General features: G+C 39.5%; 1 protein-coding gene across 1 annotated transcript; it reads left to right on the top strand.

Annotated features, from left to right (window-relative positions):
• Window positions 1-614: 614 nt before the first annotated feature.
• Window positions 615-26,689, top strand: NDUFV2 (NADH:ubiquinone oxidoreductase core subunit V2). Its single transcript, XM_082667578.1, has 8 exons — window positions 615-759; window positions 9,053-9,118; window positions 11,051-11,113; window positions 11,189-11,305; window positions 13,587-13,755; window positions 15,482-15,591; window positions 20,188-20,264; window positions 26,536-26,689. The coding sequence occupies exons 1-8, from the start codon at window positions 706-708 to the stop codon at window positions 26,627-26,629; spliced, it is 750 nt and encodes a 249-aa protein (XP_082523704.1). The 5' UTR covers window positions 615-705; the 3' UTR covers window positions 26,630-26,689.

Genomic DNA, 26,689 nt, shown 5'->3' with positions numbered 1-26,689 from the left:
AGCTATTACCGAATAAATACTTGCTGGAATTTCCAGAGATTACCAAACAAACATCAAGAAGGAAGTGGCTTTTTTCTCTTTGGAAAGTTTTATTATGGAAAATTTCTAACACGAAGAGCCGAGAATAGTAACGAGCACTACCCCGCAGCTTCAGGCAGTCGTCACTCACGGCCCGTTACTCTGGAGCAAATTCCAGACATCATATTATTTCGTCCCTAAATACGTAGGCACGCACCTCTAAAGCAAAACAACGGGAACCAAGGCATTTGGTGTCTATGCCCAGCTCACTGGGGGGCAGCCCCTGTATCTTCAATACTGCAATTCGTAACATACGATTTATAGGGGAACGGAACGGAAATTTTTTTTAGGCAACCACAATCAAAAAGGAGGCGGTTAAATCCTCCTAAGGCTCCAGGAGGGAGGCTCACCCCAAAAACCTGGGTCGGCAGAGCTCAAGGCGCTGCCCGCGCACATCCCCTTTCAAGGCGGAGGCCTCGGGCGCAGCCCGCGGAACCCGCCTTTTAGGGCGCCGGCGGGCCCTGGCACCGCCCCTGCCCCGGAAGTCTCTGCCCATTGGCCCCAGCCGCCCCCGCACGCCCCTGCCGCCCTGGGCGCGCGGGGTGGGCTCGGGGGCGCGCACGCTCTGCGTGCCGGGCGCTCGGGACTGTACCTGGCGCGGCCCAAAGGCCCGCAGTTAGGCCTGCCATGTTCCTCTCCGCGGCGCTTCGGGCCCGTGCGGCCGGCTTCGCCGCCCAGTGGGTAAGGAGGCTCGAATGAGCGCGGGCGCCGCCGCCGCCCTCCCCCTCTCTCCGCGCCTCCTGTTGCAGCGGGCACGCGGGAGCCCAGGGCCCCGGACGGGACCCCGGGCGGCGGCAAGGACACCGCGGCCTTCGCACTCCTCAGGGAGGCCGCGTCGCCGTGGAGCGAGGGGGTCGGCGGTGCGGCTGCGGCGGGCGCGAGGCCTCCTTCCGGACGGGAGGCGGGAGGGCGGTGCCGGGACCCCCGCCCGCCTAGCAGGCCGAGTCTCTGCGCGGGGCGGCCCCAGGGTCCCCTAGCAGCACTGCCCTTGGCAGGTGGGGAAGTTGGCCGAGTGATGGCGTCACCGCGTCCAGCACCCGGAGGACGTCGGGGCCGCTCGCGCTCCTGACATCCAAGCCCGTCTCTAGAAAGGACGTTTACAATCGGGGTGAAACACCCGTTCGCACTAACTTAACAGAGCGTGTTCCAGAAATGACGAGGATGACGGCGGGGGCATTTACCGGAAGGAAAGCAGCCTTTCCCCCAGCAGTAACATAGAAAGGTTGAATCAGTTCTCGGTAGAAGGGAGGGCGGTGGCGCGCAGTAGCGGAGGATGAGCTCAGGGCCTTGCAGGGAGACCTGAGTTTGGATGGTGGGTGCACCGTCTTTCCACTTTTGGGCTCTTATTGTTCTCACCTGGTGTCCTCGGCTGTCAAGTGGGAGTATTCCAATTTGCAGAGTTTGGTCTTCAATAAACGCTTGAGGTTCTACTGTTACCTGCTGGGCTCCAGGTAACAATGTGGATAATAATAATGACAGGTGACATTCCGTGACTGCCCTTCTAACCAGGCCCTTCTAGCCTTATACAAATAGTGGGATATCAGAATGATCTAGCAAAAGTCAGGAAAGATGTGAGTAAAGTGGTCTCACCAATAAAGTTCCTTTCCTAAAAGAGAAACCTTTGAGGAAATCATTTACATTTTCAAAGAAATTGCTTATTTTGTTACAATTGCTGCTTTATTAGCCAGCTGCCAATTTCTTCAGCCACAGGATTTTATTCAGCTCGTCATTGCTTTAAAAATATCCAGAATTTAGTACTGTGTCTAGGGGAAGACACTAATTGTGTGACCTTGAGCCATATTTCTTAATCTCCTTGAGCTCTATTTTTTTTCCTGTAAAGTGCAGTAATACCTTATTGACCGATTGTCAAGAATTGCCTAAAAATTATGAAATATGGAGCAATAGCTACTCAAAATAAGTTTATTTCCATCTTTCCTTTAGTAATTGCCCAAAGTTTTCTGTAATGTTGACACCATTTTACAACTCATCATGCCTCTCTCCCAAGCCACTAGTTTCGTAGGGGTGAGAGAGTTGTGGTGGCATTTTCAAGGATTGTGTTTTCAGTTTTAGAATTTTAATTTGGTTCCTTTTTTATAGTTTCTATTTCTATCTTTTCACTTAATTGAAGATTTTTTTCTTTCTGTCCTTAAGCACTGTTGTAGCAGTTTTGAAATTATTGTTTGGTAATCTCCATTGTCTTTTTTCTTGAAAATGGGTTGTTTTCCTTTTTTGTTGTTTTATGTTGAATGATTCTGGATTGTATCCTGGACATTGTGAATGATGTCATAGAGGCTCCAGATTTTTTAAATTCCTCCAAAGAGTATTTTGTTGTAGTTGTTGCAGGCAGGCAATTAACTTGAACTGCAGTCTGGCTCCGTTGTGGACAGCGGCTCAAATATTGGTTCAGTTCTTTTAGCTGGGCTGTTTGGAGTTTGCCCTGTGTGCATGCATGTTTGGAGTTAGCCACAGAATTGGGGGCTTCTCCACTCTGGCTTTTCCTTTTCTGGGATTTCCCACTTGCCTATGCCTCTCCTGTGGTTGTCCCAGCCTCTCCTGTGGTACTTCAAGACATTAGGGCTGCAGGTTTTCTCTTGGAGTTTTAGCTGCCCAGCATGGGATAGACTGGGGCCTGCCTTCACAGTAAAAGATGTAAAGAAAAAAAAAAAGAACCCTTATTGGCTTCTTCTAAGTCTAGACTCCCTTCATGTGTCTGCCTGCATTTGGTTGTTCTTCAGTGCCTTCAGAAAGATTTTTGGTTTTTAATTTTTTAAAAAATATTTTGTCCAGAGTTTATAGTTGTTACCCAGTGGTTTGGCCTGATAATAATCTACTCAGCCGTACTAGAAGTAGAATGTTCTTTGGTGGCATTTTTCTTCCTAAATTTTAAGGTTTGTAGAATGAAATGTTTTCCCATTCCATTAGAGATTCCATTTATTTTGCAGTATCTACATTTTGGCTCTAGGACATTAACCCAGTTCTTTAGAAAGAAAGAGAGGGAGGAAGGAAGGGAGGGAGGGAGGAGGAAAAGTGAGATTAGAGGGCATTTATATTAGTTTTTTATTGCTCCTGTAACAAGTTACCACAAATTTGGTGACATACACCAATTTATTATCTTATGATTGTGTAGGTTAAAAGTCTGACATGGGTCTTACTCGGCTAAAACCAGGGTGTTGGTAGAGCTACCTTCCTTTCTGGAGATTCTAGGGGAGAACCTGTTTCCTTGGCTTTTCTAGCTTCTAGAAGGTGCCCTTCTTTGTTGGTCCATAGCCCCCTTCCATCTTCAAAGCCAGCAAGGGCAGGTCAAGCTCTCACATACCATTCTGACCCTGCTCTAACTTTGCTCACTCCTCTGCTGTTTTAAGAGCCCTTGGGCCCACCCTGATAATCCAGAAAATCTCCCTATTTTTGGATCAACTGATTAGCAACGTTAATTCCATCTGCAACTGTAGTCCTCTTTTGCTGTGTATACTAACATATTCACAGCTTCCCAGGATCAGGATGTGGGTATCTTTGGGGCACCATTATTCTTGCCTGCCACAGCCGTAAACAGTTTAGGGGAAAGAGAAAATGAACACATTTTAAGTTTAAACACGGAGGTTCAGTAGGTCACTATTGCACACTGCAAACTCAGATCTTTATATTGGAGATGTGAACTCAGTCTCCAGTGTAAGGATAAAAATAGTATGCTAGGGCTTCCCTGGTGGCACAGTGGTTGAGAGTCCGCCTGCCGATGCAGGGGACACGGGTTCGTGCCCCGGTCCGGGAAGATCCCACATGCCGTGGAGCGGCTGAGCCCGTGAGCCATGGCCACTGGGCCTGCGCGCCGGAGCCTGTGCTCCGCAACAGGAGAGGCCACAACAGTGAGAGGTGCTGAGAAGCAGAGCAGCCTCCCTAAGGTTATAGTAATTGGTGAAGGTGAGACTGACTGAAATGATGTTTGGACATTTCATTTCTATGAAGTATTCTTCTTCTTAGGACATTGGAGAGTTATTGGTATACATACTGGATTTTAGATATGTAAAGAATGCTTTGTTTAATTTATGGGCAAGATGGCTGAAAGTAATCACGAATATTGTGACCATTAATATGGTTATCTTAATCTGTAATGCTCCTTTAATACCTGAGTTGTTCGTTTTAGCTTTTCTATAATATAAAATTTGGCCAAATTTTACTTGATAATTCTCTCACAATGCTAGTAAAATCACTTATATTTCTTTAATCCAAATTAACATTTTTAGTTAAACTATTGATGCAAGTTTATTTGGAGAACATTTGTAAAATTCTCCTATGTATATTTGAAAATATTACAAAACTTAGGTTTAGTGGTTTAGTGGTTTAGTTTAGACGGCATGTCCTCAAGTCAGAAAAACCTGTGTTTGACTTTTCATGGATTTAGCTGTGTGATCTAGTGAAAGTTCTTTTCTTTCCTTCTTTGAGCCTTAGTTTCCATATCTGTAAAACAAGGGATGATGATAATACCTATGTGGGGATTTTGTGAGCCAAGGGAGGCAGGCCTTTTCATTTCTAATCTGTCTCCCTATATATGCTATGTGTTTTTTTTTTAAAAAACAGTAAATGCAGGTCTTCTGTTCTTACGGAAAACCTAAATATATATACATTAACACAGAATTTTAGCAACTTAATGTCAAAGGTGATTTCTTCAAAATAGTAGAGAAAGGGCTCAATTTGTTTATAAAACAAAAGCAAGCAAAATAATGAAGGTAAACTGATAAATATTAGCCCTCATTTGTTTTTCAACTGGGCATACACTATTACTAATTCATAGCAAGTTATCATGTGGCCGTTTTCAAAGCTGCCCTGTTTTTTGATATCTTTAGGAACTTCACCTATTTTACTACATTCATTATAATATCCACATCAGGCATTTTCAATAAAGGAATAAATAAGATATTAAAAGTTTGAATTATAGAGGGGAGGGGCAAGATGGAGGTAGGGGATTAAGAGTTACAACTACTATATATAAAATAAATAGGCTGCAAGGATATATTATTGTACAGCATAGGGAATATAGCCAATATTTTATAACTTTAAAAATATAGGGATTCCCTGGTGGCGCAGTGATTGAGAGTCCGCCTGCCGATGCAGGGGACACGGGTTTGTGCCCCGGTCCAGGAAGATCCCACATGCCGCAGAGCGCCTGGGCCCGTGAGCCATGGCCGCTGAGCCTGCGCGTCCGGAGCCTGTGCTTCGCAACGGGAGAAGCCACAACAGTGAGAGGCCCGCGTACCACACACACACGCACACGCACACGCACACGCACACACACAAAATATATATATATATATATATATATATATATATATATATATATATATATATATGGCTTCCCTGGTGGCGCAGTGGTTGAGAGTCCGCCTGCCGATGTATGGGACACGGGTTTGTGCCCCGGTCCAGGAAGATCCCACATGCCGCGGAGCGGCTAGGCCTGTGAACCATGGCCGCTGAGCCTGCACATCCGGAGCCTGTGCATCCGGAGCCTGTGCTCCGCAACGGGAGACGCCACGACAGTGAGAGGCCCGCGTACCGGAAAAAAAAAAAATATATATATATGTGTGTATATATATATATAGTGAATCACTATGTTGTGCACCTGAAACATAATATTGTAAATCAACTAGACTTAAATTTTAAAAAAATTTGAATTATAAGTAGTCTTTTCCCTACTTAATGGGCCATTTGAATTGTTTCACTTTTAGAAGAAAGAAGCATTCTAGGACGAAATCGTCTTAGAACTGGAAAAGAACAACTTAATTAGGCGGGACTGATTTGAAGAGTAAGCTGAATTTTCCCCCCTCCTTAGACTAGAGTCTAGGCTTTTCACTAGACTGGAGTCTATAGTTTCTCATTAGACTCTAAAAATGTCTATACTTAAGTGAATTCCAGTTGAATTCACTGAACTCCAAATGAAAATTCAAGAAACTTTTTTTCATAAACAAGAATATAATTTGATAGTGAAGAATTAATAGTGGGTTTCAATTCTAGCTTTTTCAGGGTTTAAGAAGGAAGGGAGAAGACTTACAGCAGGCAAGTAGTGACAGTGACTCTGTGTTAGTTAGCTAACACAGCACAGTTCTCAAAATGCAGTTTAAATCTTCCATTGTTCAGCTATTAAATGTTTTATCCCCATATCAGCTAGGCAGATGTAGTAACGCTTTAACAGGTTTATAGTATCTTCAGAGATAAGGTTATATAGTACCTGACTATTTGAACCTCAAAATACTTGAATAAGTATATATCCCTGTTTTTACAGATACAGAAATTGACACAAAAAAATTAAGTGGTGCTTCCCTGGTGGCGCAGTGATTGAGAATCTGCCTGCTAATGCAGGGGACACGGGTTCGAGCCCTGGTGTGGGAGGATCCCACATGCCGCTGAGCAACTAGGCCTGTGAACCACAACTACTGAGCCTGCGTGTCTGCAGCCTGTGCTCCACAACAGGAGAGGCCGCAATAGTGAGAGGCCTGCGCACTGCGATGAAGAGTGGCCCCCGCTTGCCACAACTAGAGAAAGCCCTCGCACAGAAACGAAGACCCAACACAGCAAAAATAAATAAATTAATTAATGAACTCCTACCCCCAACATCTTTTTAAAATTTAAGTGACTTGTGGAAGGTTACACGTTAGCAAGTGGCAGCATGGTGATCTAAACCCAAATCTTCCATTAAAAAAAATCGTCATCATCATCTGAAACTCCAGCTTTTCTTTCTGTAACTTAACTACTTTTTCCTGACTGTTCTCAATCAGTATGTAGTCTGTCTTCAAGGATTTGGACTTTAAAACACTCTATTTTGGGGAGAGAGAGAGAATATGTGTGTGTGTAAATTCACGTGCATATGCAGAGTTACAGGTCAGCCAGAGAGTGCCTCAAAATAGATTTTCCAGTATGCAAGGGCTCAAGACCAATTTTCAAGATTATCTGTATATTTTTAAGTAAGGTATGTGACATATCCTGGAATAATGAGGAAAGGATCAAAACTGAAGCTGTTCTAACTTAGAGATTGGTGGTGTTTATTTTGATATACTGGGAAATTGGAAAGAGAATTAACAGTAGATGTTTCATTTTGTACTTGATGAACGTTTTGTTTTAAATAAGAATTTTTTTTTCAATTTGTCAATTCATGCTAAAAGAAACCTAGAAAATAGAGAAAAATATAAGAAACAAAATATAAAATAAGAGTCCCTTGTAATCTTGTTATCATAATAACAGATAAGCACTTTTAATTGTTAAGGCCATCTAGTATTTTCATTAATGTCTATATTGAATATATTGGGATGGTAGTTTATGCTTTTCTGTTTGTTTTGTTTAACCTTGATATTTTCCAGTTATGATTGTGCCACAAACACCTCCTTCTATGTCTTTTTTTTTTTTTTTTTTGCGGTACGCGGGCCTCTCACTGTTGTGGCCTCTCCCGTTGCGGAGCACAGGCTCCGGACGCGCAGGCTCAGCAGCCATGGCTCACGGGCCTAGCCGCTCCGCGGCATGTGGGATCTTCCTGGACTGGGGCACAAACCCGTGTCCTCTGCATCGGCAGGCGGACTTTCAACCACTGCGCCACCAGGGAAGCCCTATGTCATTATTTTTAAGAAATATTTTTCTTATCTACATAATATGTAATGTATAATATGTGTGTGTTGTGTGTGTTGCATTTATTGTAAAGGAAATTTTTATCATATATCTCAGACACCAAAAAGCAAAAAGAATATAATAAACATTGTGTATCCATCCACTTGCTGCCTAAGAAAGAAAGCAAAGCCAACACAGTTGAAGCCCCTTTGTGTACCACAGCTGATCAGATTCTCCCCTCCTCCCCCCATTATCCTGAATATATTTATCACTCCCATATTTTATACCTATGTTTCACATTCTGTACCTGGGTCTTTTCTTGTTAATTAAAGCAAGTGTTCTGTGTAAACTTATTTCTTGAACTGAAATATTATTTGGATCTAGGGAAGAGTTAAATCTGTGATTGTGTTATGTCACTGCTTTTGCTTCCTTGTCTGTTATGTTTGCCTTTGAATTGTCCAGCTCTTTGCCAGTTCCATGCTTTGTTTAATAGTGTTCTACCAGCTGTGGTTAGTAGAACTCAGAAGTTGGAGGATTTCTGAACAACTGTAGAATTGCTTTTCAGGGAGAGGGTAGAGAAGGTAGAAGTGGGGGAGAAGCAATAAGGCAAAGAGAAATGAAATGCAACATAGAGAGTAATCAAATGGATTCCTTCCAAAGCAATTGAGTATGGTCAATCTGCATAGCGTTATAAGAAGCTTTCTGAAACTACTTTTATGGCTGGAGTTTCTAAACTAATGTAGTAAAGAATTGAAAAGGGGGTGTACATTCAACTCATTTTTACAGAATGAAAACATGTTTATGAAATGAAAGCTATCCAACTTGATTCAGACAAAAGTGAAAGGCAGTAAGTTAATGGTACATTAACTCTGCAATTGCATGCCAAAAGAATGTAGGAGAAAGGATATGCGACTCAGGAGATTAGGTTGTCATTCTGGTTCTTCCACTGACTCGCGTGTTACCTCAGGCAAGTTAGTAACCTTACGTTTTTTTTTTTTTTTTTTTTTTTTTTTTGCGGTACGCGGGCCTCTCACTGCTGCGGCCCCTTCCGTTGCGGAGCCCAGGCTCCGGACGTGCAGGCTTAGCGCCCACGGCCCACGGGCCCAGCCGCTCTGCGGCACGTGGGATCCTCCCGGACCTGGGCACGAACCCGTATCCCCTGCATCGGCAGGCGGACGCTCAACCACTGCACCACCAGGGAAGCCCAGTAACCTTACCTTTGAATCTCCATTTCCTTATATCTCTCCTGCAATAGAGGTGGGCATGGTGTAGTGTGGTAGGCCATATCTCTTAAGATATTCTACTTCTATCAGTTGATTCTATTATTTTAAATTATGGCTCTTAAAATTTCATAAGGCTTTTGATTTACTAAACTCTCTTAAAATTTTAGGGAAGACATGTAAGGAATTTGCATAAGACAGCTGTGCAGAATGGAGCTGGAGGAGCCTTATTTGTGGTAAGTAATTACTTAGATTTCTTCAGAATGGAAGGAGTTGGAAATTTGGGTGGATACAACACAACATATCTTTGGTATTTGCTGGCCATTGTGGGAATTTAAACGTAGCTAATTGAATTCACTACATTTCAAGAGGTGTAGTTCCAGCTAAACCTCTCAAATTTAAATTGATACCAGCGCAACTCTGGGAATAAGAATTTAGATTATTCCTTGGTGAAATAACTGTGAACCTAACCTGATTTCTTGTCACACTTTAGGTTCTTAAAAATCATTCATTGGCTAGTGAAGATTCTGAGGCTGCAACTTGGGGAATCCCAAAATGGCACTAGCTTGAAACTCATAGATTTTAGTAATACGGCGAACACATTGGCAGTTGGCCTTTATGTTTTTCATGTCCAGGGTTTCACTACAGGTAGAGGTCGATGAATTCCCTAGCTTGGTTGCACAATTCAGAAAGGCTAAGATATGTATCCCCTTTCTGTGACACGGTACATTTTTTAGGAATCAATCTAGTGTTTAAAGGCAATTTAGTGGACTTGTATGTTGATTTAGAGTTAGTGGTATCATTTTGGAAAATGAATTATTTTTAGGCTGACTCTTAATAAATGAGTTAGCTATACTATTAATAAGTAGAGTCCTGCTTTGTATTTTGTCATCTTTGTCTAAAAACATTAGAGATCATTGTCCAAAGTTTCCGCTTTTTTTCTCTTCTATGTCCTTGAAAAAACAGAACTCTGAGAGTTAACTTACTAAGGGATTCAGTTCTGTGTTCACCATACATACAAAACATTAATTGATGTAAGTGTTAATCTCAGTGTGACTCATTTGATTTCCTGTTGACATGCCATTTCTTGTCAGTGTTTGAAGAGGGCCTGCTCTTTTGGAGAAGAAATAAAGCTTGCTGTTGGCTAGTTTCTGTTACAGAAAACTAGCTGTTGGCTAGTTTCTGTTACAGAAAACTAGCTGTTGGCTAGTTTCTGTTACAGAAAACTAGCTGTTGGCTAGTTTCTGTTACAGAAAACTAGCTGTTGGCTAGTTTCTGTTGTGTGGGGAAGAAATGGTGCTTTTGTTGTAGGAGGTAGGTCCCTTTGACAATCTGGTACACTCTCTTTTGGAAAAATGCACATATTTTCACACTCAGTATTTTGTGTCTTAGGGACTTCCGTTGTGGTCCAGTGGCTAAGACTCTGCACTCCCAGTGCAGGGGGCCCGGGTTCCATCCCTGGTCTGGGAACTAGATCCCACGTGCTGCAAGTAAGAGTTTGCATGCCGCAACTAAAGATCCCACATGCCGGGACTTCCCTGGTGGCTCAGTGGTTAAGCCTCCACACTCCCAGTACAGGGGGCCCAGGTTCGATCCCTGGTCCAGGCACTAGATCCCACATGCATGCCACAACTAAGGAGCCCACCTGCTGCAACTAAGGAGCCCGCCTTTCTCAATGGACCCGATGCAACCAAATAAATAAATTAATAATAATTAAAAAAAAAAATCCCACATGCCACAACGAAAATCCCGCATGCACAGCCAAATAAATAAATTAAAAAAAAATTTTATGTCTTAATTTCATTAGGCTTCCAATAATTGGTAATTTTTTGTAATTAGATTACATTAGAAGATCCTATTCTCTAATCAAGTTGGATAATGCTTTTTTTGGGTTTTGATCCTAAAGCTACTTCTCATAACCTATAAAGGATGATTTTGAAAACTTCTAAATTTTTGAATTCTGCTAATATTTTGGTAATCATACTCATCAGATCTATATTTCATAATTAGTTTAGCCATTCTTCTTGATGCAAGGATAGGTTGATGTATATATCATGTTCGAATTAAAGCAAAGAGATTACATGAACAGTAGTAGTAAAGTACAAAGTTATTCACACTTTTGAGGCAATTTTGATAATTTTGGAAAACATTTTTTTTCCTTTGTGTAGCACAGAGATACTCCTGAGAATAACCCAGATACTCCATTTGATTTCACACCGGAAAACTATAAGGTATGACTTAATTAATTTACAAAATATTTAGTATCTTCCAGATGTATAAAAACAAGTGCTTTTTCTTTGATACAGAGGATAGAGGCAATTGTAAAAAACTACCCAGAAGGGCATAAAGCAGCAGCTGTGCTTCCAGTCCTGGATTTAGCCCAAAGACAGAATGGATGGCTGCCCATCTCTGCTATGAACAAGGTACTTCATTTTTGTGTTAGTTCAAAAAGAGGAGAGATTGTGTATAGTAACTTCCTTATGTAGAAATTTCTCTGACATTCATTGATATCAGTCCAGGAGTTGGAAGCCCTTTAATCATTTATATGTTTCATAACTCAAATTACATTTATGTTTTTGTTGGTTCCCTTAATAATGCAGAGAACTGAAAGGGTAGAGCTTTTTATCCTTGCAAGAAGTAGTAAAGGCATTATAGTGAAAGAGGCTTTCTTTTTTTCTGTCTTTGAGAGAAATGGCAATAATAATAAAAGATCCCAAATGTGTATAATTTGCTGTCAAGATATTCTGAAAATGAATATACTGCTTAAACACTAGAATTGCAGAGAAAAGGATCTGCTCACAGCTAATGTGAATCTTTTTAATATTTTGCATCTTTGGCTATAGGCGTTAACAAAAATACATATAATACATGGTATCTACGACACTTGATTATGGCAGCTTGGAATCCACAACCTACAGAAATCTTATGGGTGACCCATTTAAATATGGTTAATATATTCATGCATGTTTTAGGATTCATTTTTTCCTAATAGTGTTTTCAGCAGTAATCCAGATTTCAAGTTTATTCATATCCTATTAATACAACTACATTTGTATGGTATTATGTTACAGTAAAGTGCCATATAAAACCTTACATTATTATTTGATTCTTGTGAGAATCACATGACTAATAAGCCAATGTGATATAATGGAAAACATATTTTACTTTGAACTAAGAGATCTGATTTTTCTCTGGATTTCCTCATCTGCAGTGATGATTTTGAACTAGGTAGAGCTCTTCCAATTATTATATTATGATTTCTAAGTGATAGAGCTGGGACTGAATCATTTATAATTCTATGCCTTTTTTACTTGACTGAATATTGCAGAGATTCTGCTATACTTCATTCTCCTTTTCACTTTCTAAAGTCTAACTATTAGGTTAGACTATTATCGTCTTTCTTGGAGTATAGGAATGTCCTCAGTTTATCTAATGGAATCCCGGATGCAAATTTTAGATATAGCTCATTGATCTCTTATTTACTTTGTACAGTACTCTAACACTGTTGTGGACCTTTAGTTTTTTGTTTTCTTACTATGAAAAATGTTATAAAGCAAGTTTGGTTGGTACTATACTTAGTAAACATAAGTGCTTATTTTTCTTTTTTTTCCAGTAAATCACATATATGTTTGGGGGTTTTCTAAATTCCTTACATTATTTTTATAATAGCCAACTTCCTCAATAATGATTTAGATACGTTTCTAATCATAAATACTTTTTTTTTTAATTTATGTTTTTAATAATGGTAAGCTTGTTGGAAGTCTTGCTGAGTGTCAAGCTTAGCAGAGCAAAATAAAATAAATGAGAGGGCTTCCCTGGTGGCGCAGTGGTTGAGAGTCCACCTAACGATGCAGGGGACACGGGTTCGTGCCCCGGTCCAGGAAGATCCCACATGCCGCAGAGCGGCTAGGCCCGTGAGCCATGGCCACTGAGCCTGCGCGTCCGGAGTCTGTGCTCCGCAACGGGAGAGGCCGCAACAGTGAGAGGCCCGCGTACCGTTAAAAAAAAAAAAAAAAAAATGAGAAACTAATGTGAGAACATTTCAAAAATATTGTCCTGTTCTATTTAGAATTGGTTGTATATGTGTGAGAGGCAAGAAATAGCATATAGAGAATAGAATCAAGATTCTTTCCACTTTGAGATTTTTAATGTTACTGTCCCCCTCCCCCCCCCAAAGAAAGCCCAACCTTACAACAAAAACAAAATCCAGAGGCACATGCATCATTTCCTTAACCATCACTAAGGCGTAGGGAGGTGCACAGCAGCAGCTTGGGGGAGCTTTTTCAATTAAACACCAGGGCCTTAAAATTCCATTGGTCAGGCCCCAGTGTGTGTATTTTGAGAGAAATATTCAGACGTATAAGCCTGGTTTAGTATCACTAAATTAAATTTAGCATACCTACTTTAACCTTGCACAAGTGAGCCGGGATTAGACGTCTTTTGAGAATAAATTTCTTTTAGAATCCCTGATAAGAGAAAGTTTAATATATTTGTCATTTGAAATGCCATTTAATGAGTTCCTTTTTCATGTCAAAACCTGGATATATGTATAATTTTTAAGTGTCAAAATTGAAGGACTTAGCCTCGCAGATATCAGATACAGATATAGTTTCTGCTTTTGAAGAACTTTTTTGGTTTTTACCAAATTGAAGTAATATGCTCAATTAATAAATATTGTAATCATATTATTTTAAAATATTTTAGGTTGCAGAAGTTTTACAGGTACCTCCAATGAGGGTATATGAAGTAGCAACTTTTTATACAATGTATAATCGAAAGCCAGTTGGAAAGTATCATGTTCAAGTCTGCACTACTACGCCTTGCATGCTTCGTAACTCCGACAGCATACTGGAGGCCATTCAGAAAAAGCTTGGTATGGGACACAGTATATTTATAAATTTTATGAAAAAATAGAGTTGTATTTCGAGATTTGACCTATTTCTTACCTTTATTTTCAAACTTTTACCATCTTACTGGATCTGTACTTCACGAGTAAATTTTTGTCTTACTGTGTTTGCCCACCATTATTGCTTCCTATTTTGTATTCTTTAGTTCTCCTCCTCAAAGCTGAGTTTTCATGTTTTCTTCCTTAACCATTGAGTATGTTTTAAAAGCTTCTCAAAGTTTTAAAATTTCATTGTTTAGAAAATTAAGTTTCACTTGTTGTGTGATAGCATGTGGCACATAAAGAAGTGACTATATCATCCTTGTATCCTTCCAAACAAGACTTGGAACAAATAAGATATGAGAATAGGACTTCCCTGGTGGCGCATTGGTTAAGAATCCGCCTGCCAGCGCAGGGGACAAGGTTCAAGTCCTGGTCTGGGAAGATCCCACATGCCGCAGAGCAACTAAGGCCATGCACCACAACTACTGAGCCTGTGCTTAAGAGCCTGTAAGCCACAACTGCTGAAGCCTGAGTGCCACAACTACTGGAGCCCGCGTGCCTAGAGCCTGTGCTCCACAGCAAGAGAAGCCACCGCAATGAGAAGCCTGAGCACCACAACGAAGAGTAGCCCCCACTCACGGCAGCTAGAGAAAGCCCGCATGCAGCAACGAAGGCCAATGCAGCCAAAAATTAATAAATAAATTTATTTTAAAAACAAAAATGATACTAGAATAGGAAGAATGCTCCAGGAAGGGAAATTTGGAATAAGATGTTATTACAATTATACTCCAATGAAGATGTTTAAAAAAGAAAGATGTTATTACAGTAGCATTCACAGAATTAAAAGGGCATTTTACTATAAAAAACTGCCATTGCTGCATTTATCACTCTACATATCAAATGAAGTAAAAGGAGGTGTCTCTTAATTTTGTTGTTACTTGTATGTTGTAAAAATAGTTGGAGGGTATAGAAGTATGTAAGACAGAAGTGTGAAGTCTGCTCAAAATCCTACCCACCCCCCATCTCCGAGGTACAAATTCTGATAACAGGTATATTAGTTTTAGATTTTATGTTGTTTTAATTATTTTCATTATTAAATACATAAATGTAATATGTCTGTTTGCTTTTTGCACTTGATTTTGGCTATAATAGTATGTGTGCCTCATTTTTCTATTATAAGTTAAATTATTCTGCAGTTACTTTCATGTGTACAACATGTCTTTGCATACTTGTCCAATTATACACGAAGGTTGTTTACAAGAAGTAGAATTGCTGGGTCAGATTTTACTATATTTTGCTAAAATGCCTTCCCTAAAGATATGAGAGTACCTATATTCCTTACATTCTTAATCTTTGACATTAGCTGTTTTCTGAGTCTTTACCCGTCTTATAGTATGACTGATTTTAGTAGGTTAATTATCATGATCAAAATGAAGATAATAGGGTCTGATGCACTGTTATGTAACAACAAACACTGGAGATGAGTCCTCTGAAATTTGTTTTTAAAGGAACAAGTCTACTTAAATCCTTTAATGTTCTATAATAACTATACAGAGTTTAATTTAAGAAATTTAATGCTCTTGAATACTTTTTATATGCCTCTGTAAATACTTCATATATATATGCTTTTTATGTTGGTTTTTTTTGGTTCTTAAACTATATTGCAATTAAAATATAACCTGGTCCTTACCAGTGCTTATTTATATTTTAGGAATAAAGGTTGGAGAGACTACACCTGACAAACTTTTCACTCTTATAGAAGTGGAATGTTTAGGGGCCTGTGTAAACGCACCAATGGTTCAAATAAATGACAACTACTATGTGAGTATTTACTTAATATAAAGTTGTATGATGTTATATTTAAAATATTTTAAACATTTGGTTTCTTGTCATGTGGATGTTGGTTTCTGAATTATTCATTTAGAAGAAACTGTTGGCATAAATATCTAGAAGGTTTCTTTTTTCCTGGTTTCCAAACTTTATTAAAAATCAAAGAATAGAAAAACTTTACATAAAATATGTCAGTTTTAGCTTCCACATTGTTGTCCACCAGAATGTTTTAAAAAAATTATTATCATTAGGGCTTCCCTGGTGGAGCAGTGGTTAAGAATCTGCCTGCCAGTGCGGGGGACACAGGTTCAAGCCCTGGTCTGGGAAGATCCCACGTGTCGTGGAGCAACTAAGCCTGTGCACCACAACTGCTGAGGCTGCGAGCCACAACTACTGAAGCCCGCGCGCCTAGAGCCCGTGCTTCACAACAAGAGAGGCCACTGCAGTGAGAAGCCCGCGCATCGCAACGAAGAGTAGACCCTGCTCACCACAACTAGAGAAAGCCTGCACACAGCAAGAAAGACCCAACGTGGCCAAAAGTAAATAAATAAATTTTTAAAAATCTTTTAAATAATGAAAAATTTAATAATTTACATATAAATACAAAAAATAACCACCAAGGCTTAATAGATAATAATATTTTGCCACACTTGCTTTAGGTATTATAGTTTTTATCATTATTATATGCAGAAATCAACTATAGGTGAGGGTAAACCTCCCCCACCCCCATTCAAAATCCTGTTCTTTTCCTTTCATTCCCAGAGATAACCACTATCATAAATTTAGTGTGTTTTTCCTGTACATGTTTTTTAAACTTTCAAAATATATGTATCTAGGCTTGCTAATAATACTATATTGTGTTTTAAAAATTTGACAGAGATTGTATCATACCTCTAAGAACTGCTTTAGCCAGATCTCAGAAGTTTTTTTTTTTAAAGGAAGTTATTTTGTTTGTTTATTTATTTATGGGTACATTAGGTCTTCGTTGCTGTGCGGGCTTTCTCTAGTTTTGTTGAGTAGGGGCTACTCTTTGTTGCGGTGTGTGGGCTTCTCATTGCGGTGGTTTCTCTTGTCGTGGAGCACGGGCTCTATGTGCACGGGCTCAGTAGTTGTGGCTCGTGGGCTCTAGAGCACAGGCTCATAGTTGTGGCGCATGGGCCTAGTTGCTCCGCGGCATGTGGGATCTTCCCAGACCAGGGCTCGAACCTGTGTCTCTTGCATTGGCAGGCGGCTTCTTAACCACTGAGCCACCAGGGAAGCCCCTCACAAGTTCTTTTTTTTTTTTTAAATATTTATTTATTTATTTATTTTTGGCTGTGTTGGGTCTTGGTTATGGCCTGTGGGATCTTTTGTTGTGGTGTGTGGGCTTCTCTCTAGTTGTGGCGCACAGGCTCCAGAGCTAGTGGGCTCAGTAGTTGCAGCGCATGGGCTCTCTAGTGGCATGGGCTCCAGAGTGTGTGGGCTCTGTAGTTGTGGCGCACAGGCTTAGTTGCCTTGCACCATGTGAGATCTTAGTTCCCCAACCAGGGATCGAACCTGTGTCCCCCACATTGGAAGGTGTATTCTTAACCACTGGACCACCAGGGAAGTCCCATTACAAGTTTTGGTAAGTAATATTTTTATCATTTAGTTCTAAATATTTTTAAATTTGCATTTTGATTTCTTCTTTGACCTGTGTTTTTGAGAAGTGTTCTTAATATCCAAGTGTATGGAGTTTTCTAGTTATCTTTTTTTAATTGCTTGCTACCCTAATTATATCATGGCTGTCATTCATAATATCTTGTTAGTTCATAATTCTTAGAAGTTTGTTTATGGAAATTCTTTTAAGACCTGTGTCGAAGGTAGATACTTCAAGAAGGGATTGACTTTGCTTCTCTCTTGCTCCTGGAAATACTACTGGCCCAAAAGAAATCCCCTCTTCTTAAATCCTCCCCTCTTCTTCCCCTAAAGTGTAAGTTCCAGACTAGCAGAGTTGTTTTGGGGGACAGTTTTAATTTCTAGTTTTCCCTTATATTGAGGGTAGAGTTTTTGGGAGGGTCTCAGCTTTATGTGGTTTGGATGACCTCCTGTGTCCTGGAGATTTGTCCCTTGCCCCTCTAGGCTATGAAACTCTGAAGCCACGGTTTTTTGCTGTTCCACTGTCTCCCTAAGTTTTCATTGAGTTTTTGGCCTCTGGGTATTTTTTTCTTGTCAGTGCCTTGATATTGATAAAATTTTAAAGTTTTTAAAAAAATTTTATCCAGCATTGTTAGTTGTTACAATAGGACATTCAGTCAGGATAGCTGGACTGCCATAATGCCTGTAATGGAAATCTACAATTTTTTTTTTTTTAATGAAGATGAAATTGGACTTCTTTGGCATTTTACATTTCTAGGATGTTTTTATTACCTATAGGGGTTTTCTTCATTTTAATGATGGTGATTCAAATTTCTTAACTTCTCTTTCTCATACTTAAAAAAAAAATTCCTTTAAAAATATGGCAATAACTTACCCTTTTCCCACACTTCTGCAATTTACTCATAATCGTGAGGATCTTAATTTAATCAGGAAGTAGACAGTCAAGGCTTTATATGAAGCACTGTAAGTCTAAATATAGTAGACTGTGGATTTATGCAAGAGATTCAGTGAGTAGTGGTATGGTCTTTGGTGAGGCAGTTAACTGTTTTATTATTATTTATTTATTTTTGGCTGCCTTGGGTCTTCGTTGCTGCACGCGGGCTTTCCTTAGTTGCATCGAGTGGGGACTACTCTTCGTTGCGGTGTGTGGGCTTCTCACTGCGGTAGCTTCTCTTGTGGAGCACGGGCTCTAGGCGTGTGGGCTTCGGTAGTTGTGGCACATGGGCTCTAGAGCACGGGCTCAGTAGTCGTGGCCCACGGGGTTAGTTGCTCTGTGGCATGTGGCATGTTCCCGGACCAGGGCTCGAACCGGTGTTCCCTGCCAATCTTGGCAGGCGGATTCTTAACCACTGCGCCACCTGGGAAGCCTGAGGCAGTTAACTTTTATGGATCTCAGCTGACCAGTGGATAAAATGAAATAGTCACATAAACTGTGATTGGATACCGATTAGAGAGAAATATTAAATACATTTTGAGGATGGTTGGGTAGCTTTGAATATGGTCTTGACATTTGATTTTATTAAGGAATTATTGTTAGTTAATTGGGTGTGGTAATGACATTGTGTTACTTAAGAACATTTAAAAATGTTCTGGGAGTTCCCTGGCGGTCCAGTGGTCAGGACTCTGGGCTGTTACTGCTGTGGCCTGGGTACAGTCCCTGGTCAGGGAACTAAGATCCCACAAGCTGTGCAGTGAGGCCAAAAAAAAAAAAAAGTTCTTAGGAGATGCCCGCCCGCTGTGGTTATTAGGGGTGAAGTGTCATGATGTCTGCAACTTGCTTTTAAATGTACAGCCAAAAAAAAACCACAAACAAAACAAAACCAAAAGGCATATGTGTACATAATTCAGATATGGTAAGGAATATGGTTATTCATGTATACTTTTCAAATTTTCATAATAAAGAGTTGGGGGAGATAAAATCATTAGGTGAGTTTAAAGATTGCTTCTAGTTTTGAGGTTCTGAGCATCTGTTGCACCCTAAGCAGTTCTTATTTTTATAAATGTTTATTCTATATTAAAGGGCTTCTATGAGGCCAGGCATTGAATATACAGTACTGAATCATGATTTCTCTAGCATAGTACCAGGGTCCTAAAAACATTTTCTTAAGTACGTAACAGTTTGGGAGGGGTAGAGGGGATATAATGTAGTTTAGGCACTTTTATTAGTTTAATCTTGCCCCATTCTGTTTTGACTTGTCTTTTGACTAAACCTAGGGTGCAGCCAGGGGTAGGAGTGTGTCTATGTGTTTTAATTGTATTTGTTATTTTAAATAACAGAACCCTTGAGGTAAGAATTTTACACAGGTGCATAGTGTACAAAATACAAAGCTGTTCTGGTTGAAACGGGGATTGGAGGGTCAGGATTTATTAAAATAAATGTGTCCAAAATAAGTTTTTTACTTTTCCCTTTGAAAATTAAGTGAAGTTTGCAACAGGATGAATTTCACCTGGGAAATAAAGAAGATATCACTAGGGTACTAGATCATTAGCTTAGGGACAGATATTAGGCATCTACTTTTTATGACTGCTGGTGCTAATTACTATTTGCATCTCACTGATTCTTCAAGGACATAGCATTTGTTGAGCATCTGCATGGCAGTGTTCTATTTTATTTATTTTCTCTTTTAATCCTCAAAACGCTCTGAAGTCAGTTTATGAATGAAGAAACAAATTTGGGGAAGCCGAGTAATTTCTCTCAGATTGCTGGCTAGTAAGTGTTGGGACTTCAGCTCAAATGCAGAACTATCTCCCTTCAAAGCGCTGCTCTGTGCTGCCTCTTCAGCTCCTATTGCTATTGCATTTAGCAGGACAGACTATGTATAGGAGTTACTCAGTTGTTGCTGCCTTGGTAACTAACTTGTGAGCTGAGACAGACAGTAAACTGTTATTAGGGATTTACACTGATTTTGAGGTAGGATGTAATTTTAATATTTGACTATTTTACTTTTTTTTTTTTACTTTTTTTTCTAGGAGGATCTGACACCTAAGGATATTGAAGAAATTATTGATGAACTCAAGGCTGGCAAAATCCCAAAACCTGGGCCAAGGTATCCTTTTATTTCTTTTTAATAAATTTTAATGGCTTAACCTACATTAGTCTTTCATGTAGACTTAATTTTAAAATTTTAAACCCTAAGTCCACAGGAGTTTTCAGGAGCCTTGAATACTATCTAAATCAACTTGTCATTTAAAGCAATGATTTTTTCCCCCATCTAAAACCCTATACCCTATCAGATAATCATCTAAAACCCTGTCAGATAATCATCCATCTGGATGTTATGAAGAAGGGAAATGTACTGCAAATAGAAATCTATTTCATTGTTTAAAAGTTCATACTGCCAGGATTTGACCCAAAGTCTGTCTTCCCTCTGATTTCCACCTAAAGGTCCAAAGGTTCTGTCCTTTGAACAAACACAAGATAATTTTTATATCTCTTCCAAATGCCAGCTCTTTAGTTACTTGAAATAGCTATCTCATCTTCCCCATATCTTTTCTCAGATTTAATATTCACAGTTGTTTCATTGTTTTTCCTTATATGACATAGTTTTGGTCTCCCTCCTTGGCAGGTCTTCTGGTTGGAAATGAGTTTCTTAATGTGACACTTAAACTAATCACAGTATTTGAGATATGTACTTAGCATGTGGGGCATTGTGGGACTGTCTTCTTTATTCCAGACATCATGCTTATAATAATGCAGCCTAATTACATCAATTCTTACTTCAGATACATTACACCATTAAATTGTACTTACAGTCAGTTAGAATGCCTAGATCTTTTTTCAACTTAAACATTGTTTTATCCAGGCTACTCCGATCCTGCAGTTATGTTACTAACTGCAGTAATTAATAACTACTAATTACTCCTCATTCAGTTATGAACCTGAACTTTTGCTGCTAAACAAACCCCTATTCCTTATCTAAGTGTTCACATTATTTAAAATTCTCTCTTGATACTAGCAATGTTTGCATGGTTTTATACAGTTATAGTCCCTTTGTATTTTTTCTGCTTATGTTATATAAAATTTTCCTTGTCTCAATATATATATAGGTTTTAAAGGCCATATAGTATTCTAATGTATTGCGAGAACTATGATGTGCTCTTTATTACCCTGTTTTAAAATATATTTTCCTTCTTTTTGTTACAAACGATTCCCTGAGGTTGAATTACTAGGTCAAGAGGGTATGCACGGTTCTGTAGTCTGCAAGAAGTACTGAGAATTACTCCCTCATTGTTCTGGCCGACTAATAACCCTACCTAATAAGAAAAAGAGGTCAGTTCAGGATAACTTAAGTTTAGTAAAGGCAAGTTGGTCCCTAAAAAACATACAATTCTTTCAACACTTGAATTTGCTTAAAGAGGTTTGGCATTCTCTTCCTAGTTCCTCACTTACTTGGGCTACACTGAAAACATTTTTTTAGGAATAAAACATTTCCACTGTGAAGAATTAGTCTCCTTTATGGAGGCTACGGAAGTGAAACCTTTTGTCATTTAACATTACAATATTTCTCTTAGCCACTGGTCCTGTCCCTTACTTATCCTTGCTTCAACTGTAGCCGCCCCTTGCCCAGAAACAAAAGTTCATAACATTTTGCACAAACTTTAGCTTGTTTTTAGGACTCAGATGTTTTAAAATAAGTTCGTGCTACTCTTTTGTTTGTACTTAAACCCATAATACTTCTTTCAACTTTGGGGTACTTTGTTTTAATATCTCAGGTGCCCATTTCCTTGTGAAATCCACTTGGTTTCTTTAAATGTCCCCTTTTTTTCTCATTAGGTATTGTTTGTAATTCTGTAGTCATACTTTTGGAGCTTTAGACCCTCCTCCGTCCTTTCTTGTGAACTTTGTGATCTATCGATGACAGCATTAATCCAGCATTAAATCTCCTGCCACACAAACAGACAGATAGTTGCTTTGTCTACTTTATTGTATTCCCTCAGCATTCATTTGTTTCACAAATGTTTCTGGATGTGTGCTGTGTGCCAGTCACTGTTTTAGGTTGTGCATACAAATTATGAACAAGGTAAAGTCGTCATATATTTTATACTCTAGTGATGGAGAGAGACAACTAGTGTAATACCTGAATAATAAATGCTAGGAGGAAAATAAACAGGTTAGGGGATGGAGGATGACTGGAGGTAAATGTAGTCAGGTGAGGCCTTTCTGAGGTGGTGAATTAATGACCTGAATGATAAGCCCAAAGGAACCATGTAAAGAGCTGGAGGAACAGTGTTGCAGAGGGAGAGGAAAGAGGAGGTATTAAGTTCCTGGAGGAAAAGTAAGATGACAGTATGGTTGAAGTGAGTGATCAAGGAGGAAAGTGGTGAAGAGGTCGGAGAGGTAGGTAGAGGCCCAGGTAAGCAATTTGGGTTGAATCCTAAGTATAAAAAGCTGTTGGAGTGTTTTCAGTAGGGAATGATATGCGTGATCTTGTTAAAATTATTGTCGTAGTTGCTGTGGAAAGAATAGTTTAAAATTTAGTGGATGTTGTAGGACAGAGGAATTACGAATGATTTCTAGCTTTTTAGTCTGAGCACGTCAGTGATTCCTTTAACTAAAATGAAGAAGATTTGGGGTAGGGCAAGTTTGGGGAAGAAAAGTCACTTTGTTTTGGACATGCTACTGAGCATGTTTGAGATGCCTACTTAGACATCCATGGTAGAGTGCTGGAAGTTTAGATACGAGCTTGGGATTTAGGGAATACATTAGGGCTGGAAATATGAATTGGGGATTCATTAGTTATTATAGATGGTATTTAAAGCCATGTCTGGATGAGATTACCAGGAGTGAAATTAAGAGTTTGTTGTTGTTTTCAGTACAGGAGATACTATAACATTGTATTTTAACATTAATAAACAGGAACTAAGTACCACAGTAAAGCACTTTCGACATCTAATAATAATAGGGATGGTGCTTTATCAGTAACTGTAAATAGTTCTTCAATATTGGTGATTTTTTTGACGGTGTTCTAGATTTGAGCCAAAGACTTTAAGAATTACTGGTTTCTCGGGGCTTCCCTGGTGGTGCAGTGGTTGAGAGTCCGCCTGCCGATGCAGGGGACACGGGTTCGTGCCCCGGTGCAGGAAGAGCCCACGTGCCTTGGAGTGGCTGGGCCCGTGAGCCATGGCTGCTGAGCCTGCGCGTGCTGAGCATGCGCGTCCGGAGCCTGTGCTCCGCAACGGGAGAGGCCCCAACAGTGAGAGGCCCGCGTACCGCAAAAAAAAAAAAAAAAAAAAAAAGAATTACTGGTTTCTCAACCTATTTTTATTTCCTACGTACACCTCTTATTTAAAAATCTAATATAGGGAATTCCCTGGTAGTTCAGTGGTTAGGACTCTGCGCTTCCACTGCATGGGGCACAGGTAGTCAGGGGACTAAGATCCTGCTTGCCATGCGGTGCAGCCAAAAAGAAATTTTTTTTAATAAATAAATAGCCGAGATAAATCTATTTAGTTTTCAGTAATTGCAGAGCATCCATCAGTGGTATATGTAAAGAGTGTATCTGGACATGGTAATTCAGAATGTCTTCCCAGCATATGAAAATAAGAACTTCCCCAAGTTAATTTCTTGGCTATTGAGAGAGACTGTGATGACAGTAGTAACCAAAATAGTTATAGCTGTTCTTTAAATTAACCAAAGCTGGCTACTGCTTTTTTATTAGTATTTTTATAATAAAGCCCTCTGCTTAAATATTTGAAAGAGGTGCTAGTTGTGAGTCTTTGAGTAATTAGAGAAATTAAACTGGTTCAGTGGTAACTGATTTGAGTACCACTATCAGGTGTACTCTGGCCAAAATTGGTAAAGATTTCTCTTTGTGGTTCAAAACTGCTTTATTATTTTGGTAAATGATGGCTAGAAAGAAAAAAACTGATGGTAAGACAACATTCTTTCTTTTGACATTTATAAATATTTGTGTGCTAGAGATTCTTTTTTTAAATTTATTTTTGACTGCGTGGGGTCTTCGTTGCTATGTGTGGGCTTTCTCTAGTTGCACAAGCTGGGGCTGCTCTTCATAGCTGGGGCTGCTCTTCATTGCGGTGCACGGGCTTCTCATTGCCGTGGCTTCTCTTGTTGCAGAGCACGGGCTCTAGGGCACGTGGGCTCTAGGGCACGTGGGCTCTAGAGCGCAGGCTCAGTAGGTGTGGCTCACGGACCTAGTTGCTCCGCGGCATGTGGGATCTTCCCAGAACAGGGCTCGAACCCATGTCCCCTGCATTGGCAGGCAGATTCTCAACTACTGCGCCACCAGGGAAGTCCAAGAAGTACTTTTTTTAAGCCATAAAAAATGTACAGAAAGGCCAAGTTTTCTAGAATGCAAATGAGTTAAAATGATTACTGTGCAAGTAGTGTTGGAATGGCTAAAAAACCAGATTTACCTTTTGAATTGTAATGAAGAGAACAAAGTAATTAATAGATGGTATTTTAAGCATATCGGGGAAATCATTTTTTGTTTTTTATTACGTGAAAATCTGGGTGTAAATTGTGGCTGTCGGGTGAATGGGTGGGGCTAGATCATGGGCTCTCTAGGGTTCTGAAGCATGTTTATAGATAAAGTGAGGGGGAAAGTTACATGATTAGTAGATTAAACCAAGTTTGTAGGCTTTACTGGAGTATTTTACAGCCTTTGTAGTATTTTAATGTGCATTTTGTGAATGGTGGGGGCAGGGGAAAGTTTGCAGGCAGGCATAACAGAGGACTGGAACCCCTTTTTTTCCCCTAAAGCATGTTATGGGATGGTAATTTCGTGGAACAAACTTTAGGAAACTGGACCAGATTATTCTTAAAGTTCCTTTCTCATATGAAATTCCATAATCTGCATGTGAAAAGCTCATGCAGTATACATGATTAATTCTATTTACTGTTCCAGAAACTTCAGTTTTTTAATCTTCCTAAGTTGATCCTTAGTGTTGATAAAGAGGGTAGCTGAGCTTAAACCACAAGAGTAAAGGAGAAGAAAGAAAAGTCCTCCAAAATTGATCAATTTCATTATTTCAGTGGTAGTCAAAGAGCAGCAAGGGTACCTGTGCTGCCAGTTGACATAAAAAAAAAATTACAAAGCAAAATACTGTTTATTAAAGCTAAATATCATTTTGCTACTTACCCTAAAACTTTAATTTTAGGCTGTAACAGTACAGTAACTGCTTTTTTACTTGGTTTTCATAGTGAACCTATAATGCAAATATATTAACTAATTTCTGACTTTGTAGGTATTCTTTATTATAATACACTACTTAGTTACTTGGATTTTGTAATGTAATAGCTTAAAAGATCTTATAAATGACTATGAGGTGTCATTTTCCTGTCCCCTCAACGAATGATTTTCTAGGGCTCTAAAAATAGACTTATAAGATTGATGACAGAATGTGAAGGGCAAAGCCAGAGGGAATAAAATGATTTAATTGAATAAGTTCTTCAGCTGAAATCTGTGGCAGGAACAAGGTAAATGAGCAAAGCCAGGGAATAGAAGGGTGAAACAGGAGTAGGTGCTGAGCTAGGCTCTAGCAACAGAGGTCAGACAGGGCAGAAGTTGAGCCTGAACGATTACCTGGGAAGTATGTGTGGTGGTGAAAAGACAGGTTCATTTACCTCTGCACTGCCTCCCTTCATAGAACTATAGGAGGACCTGTTCATGTTTTCTCTGTGGCTATGGTAGCCACCCTGATCTGGAACCTGTTTTTGAAAAATTAATATGAATAATTTAGCCTTTAAAAACAAAAATACAAACGGATTTTGTCTTTACTGCTTCTAAGGGACATCCTCCCAAATCTTCAGATCTCTCAAGGAATCCAGTTTTTGTTTCCAAATACAGTGTGTAACTGTGTATTCCCTGCGACAGTGGGTCTCAGTCAAAATAAAATTCAAATATAAAAAGAATAAATGTAGTGCTCTAGTTTATTAAAACATGCTTTTTAAAAATGTCCTCTGGGGCTAGGTTATTTTGCTGTAGTTCTTAGCTATGATCTTTGGGCAGATGCTGCATCATCCCAAGCCTTGGTTTCTGTATCTGTAAAATATTTTGGCCAGTGTCCCTTGTCTCATGGTATTGTTGTAAAGATTTAATGAGCCAGTGATGTATGTACACTGCTCAGTAAGTGGGAACTAGTATTAGTATTATTTTTATATTTTTCATATTTCATATTTTTATGTCAGTTTTTATATTTAAACTTAGGAAGAGAAAATCTTGCGGCAGTTGTAATGTTTGGATTAAATAATCCATGCTAGTTTTCTGAGGAGAAATAGTTACTTAACTGAGCTCTTGTGAGGTAACAGTTATAAATGGTAACCATTAGCAGTCAATTTAATGTTACTTTTCCTTTCAGGAGTGGACGCTTCTCATGTGAGCCAGCTGGAGGTCTTACCTCTTTGACTGAACCACCTAACGGACCTGGCTTTGGTGTGCAAGCAGGCCTTTAATTTATATTCAACTGTAAATATGTCACTGGAGAAATAAAATATGAATCTCCTGTCTATCTA

Source organism: Grampus griseus, assembly GCF_964374135.1.
Source record: "Grampus griseus genome assembly, chromosome: 12".
Classification (NCBI taxonomy): domain Eukaryota; kingdom Metazoa; phylum Chordata; class Mammalia; order Artiodactyla; family Delphinidae; genus Grampus; species Grampus griseus.
Note: the sequence above shows the minus strand (reverse complement) of the source record. Positions and strands in the feature narration are given on the sequence as shown.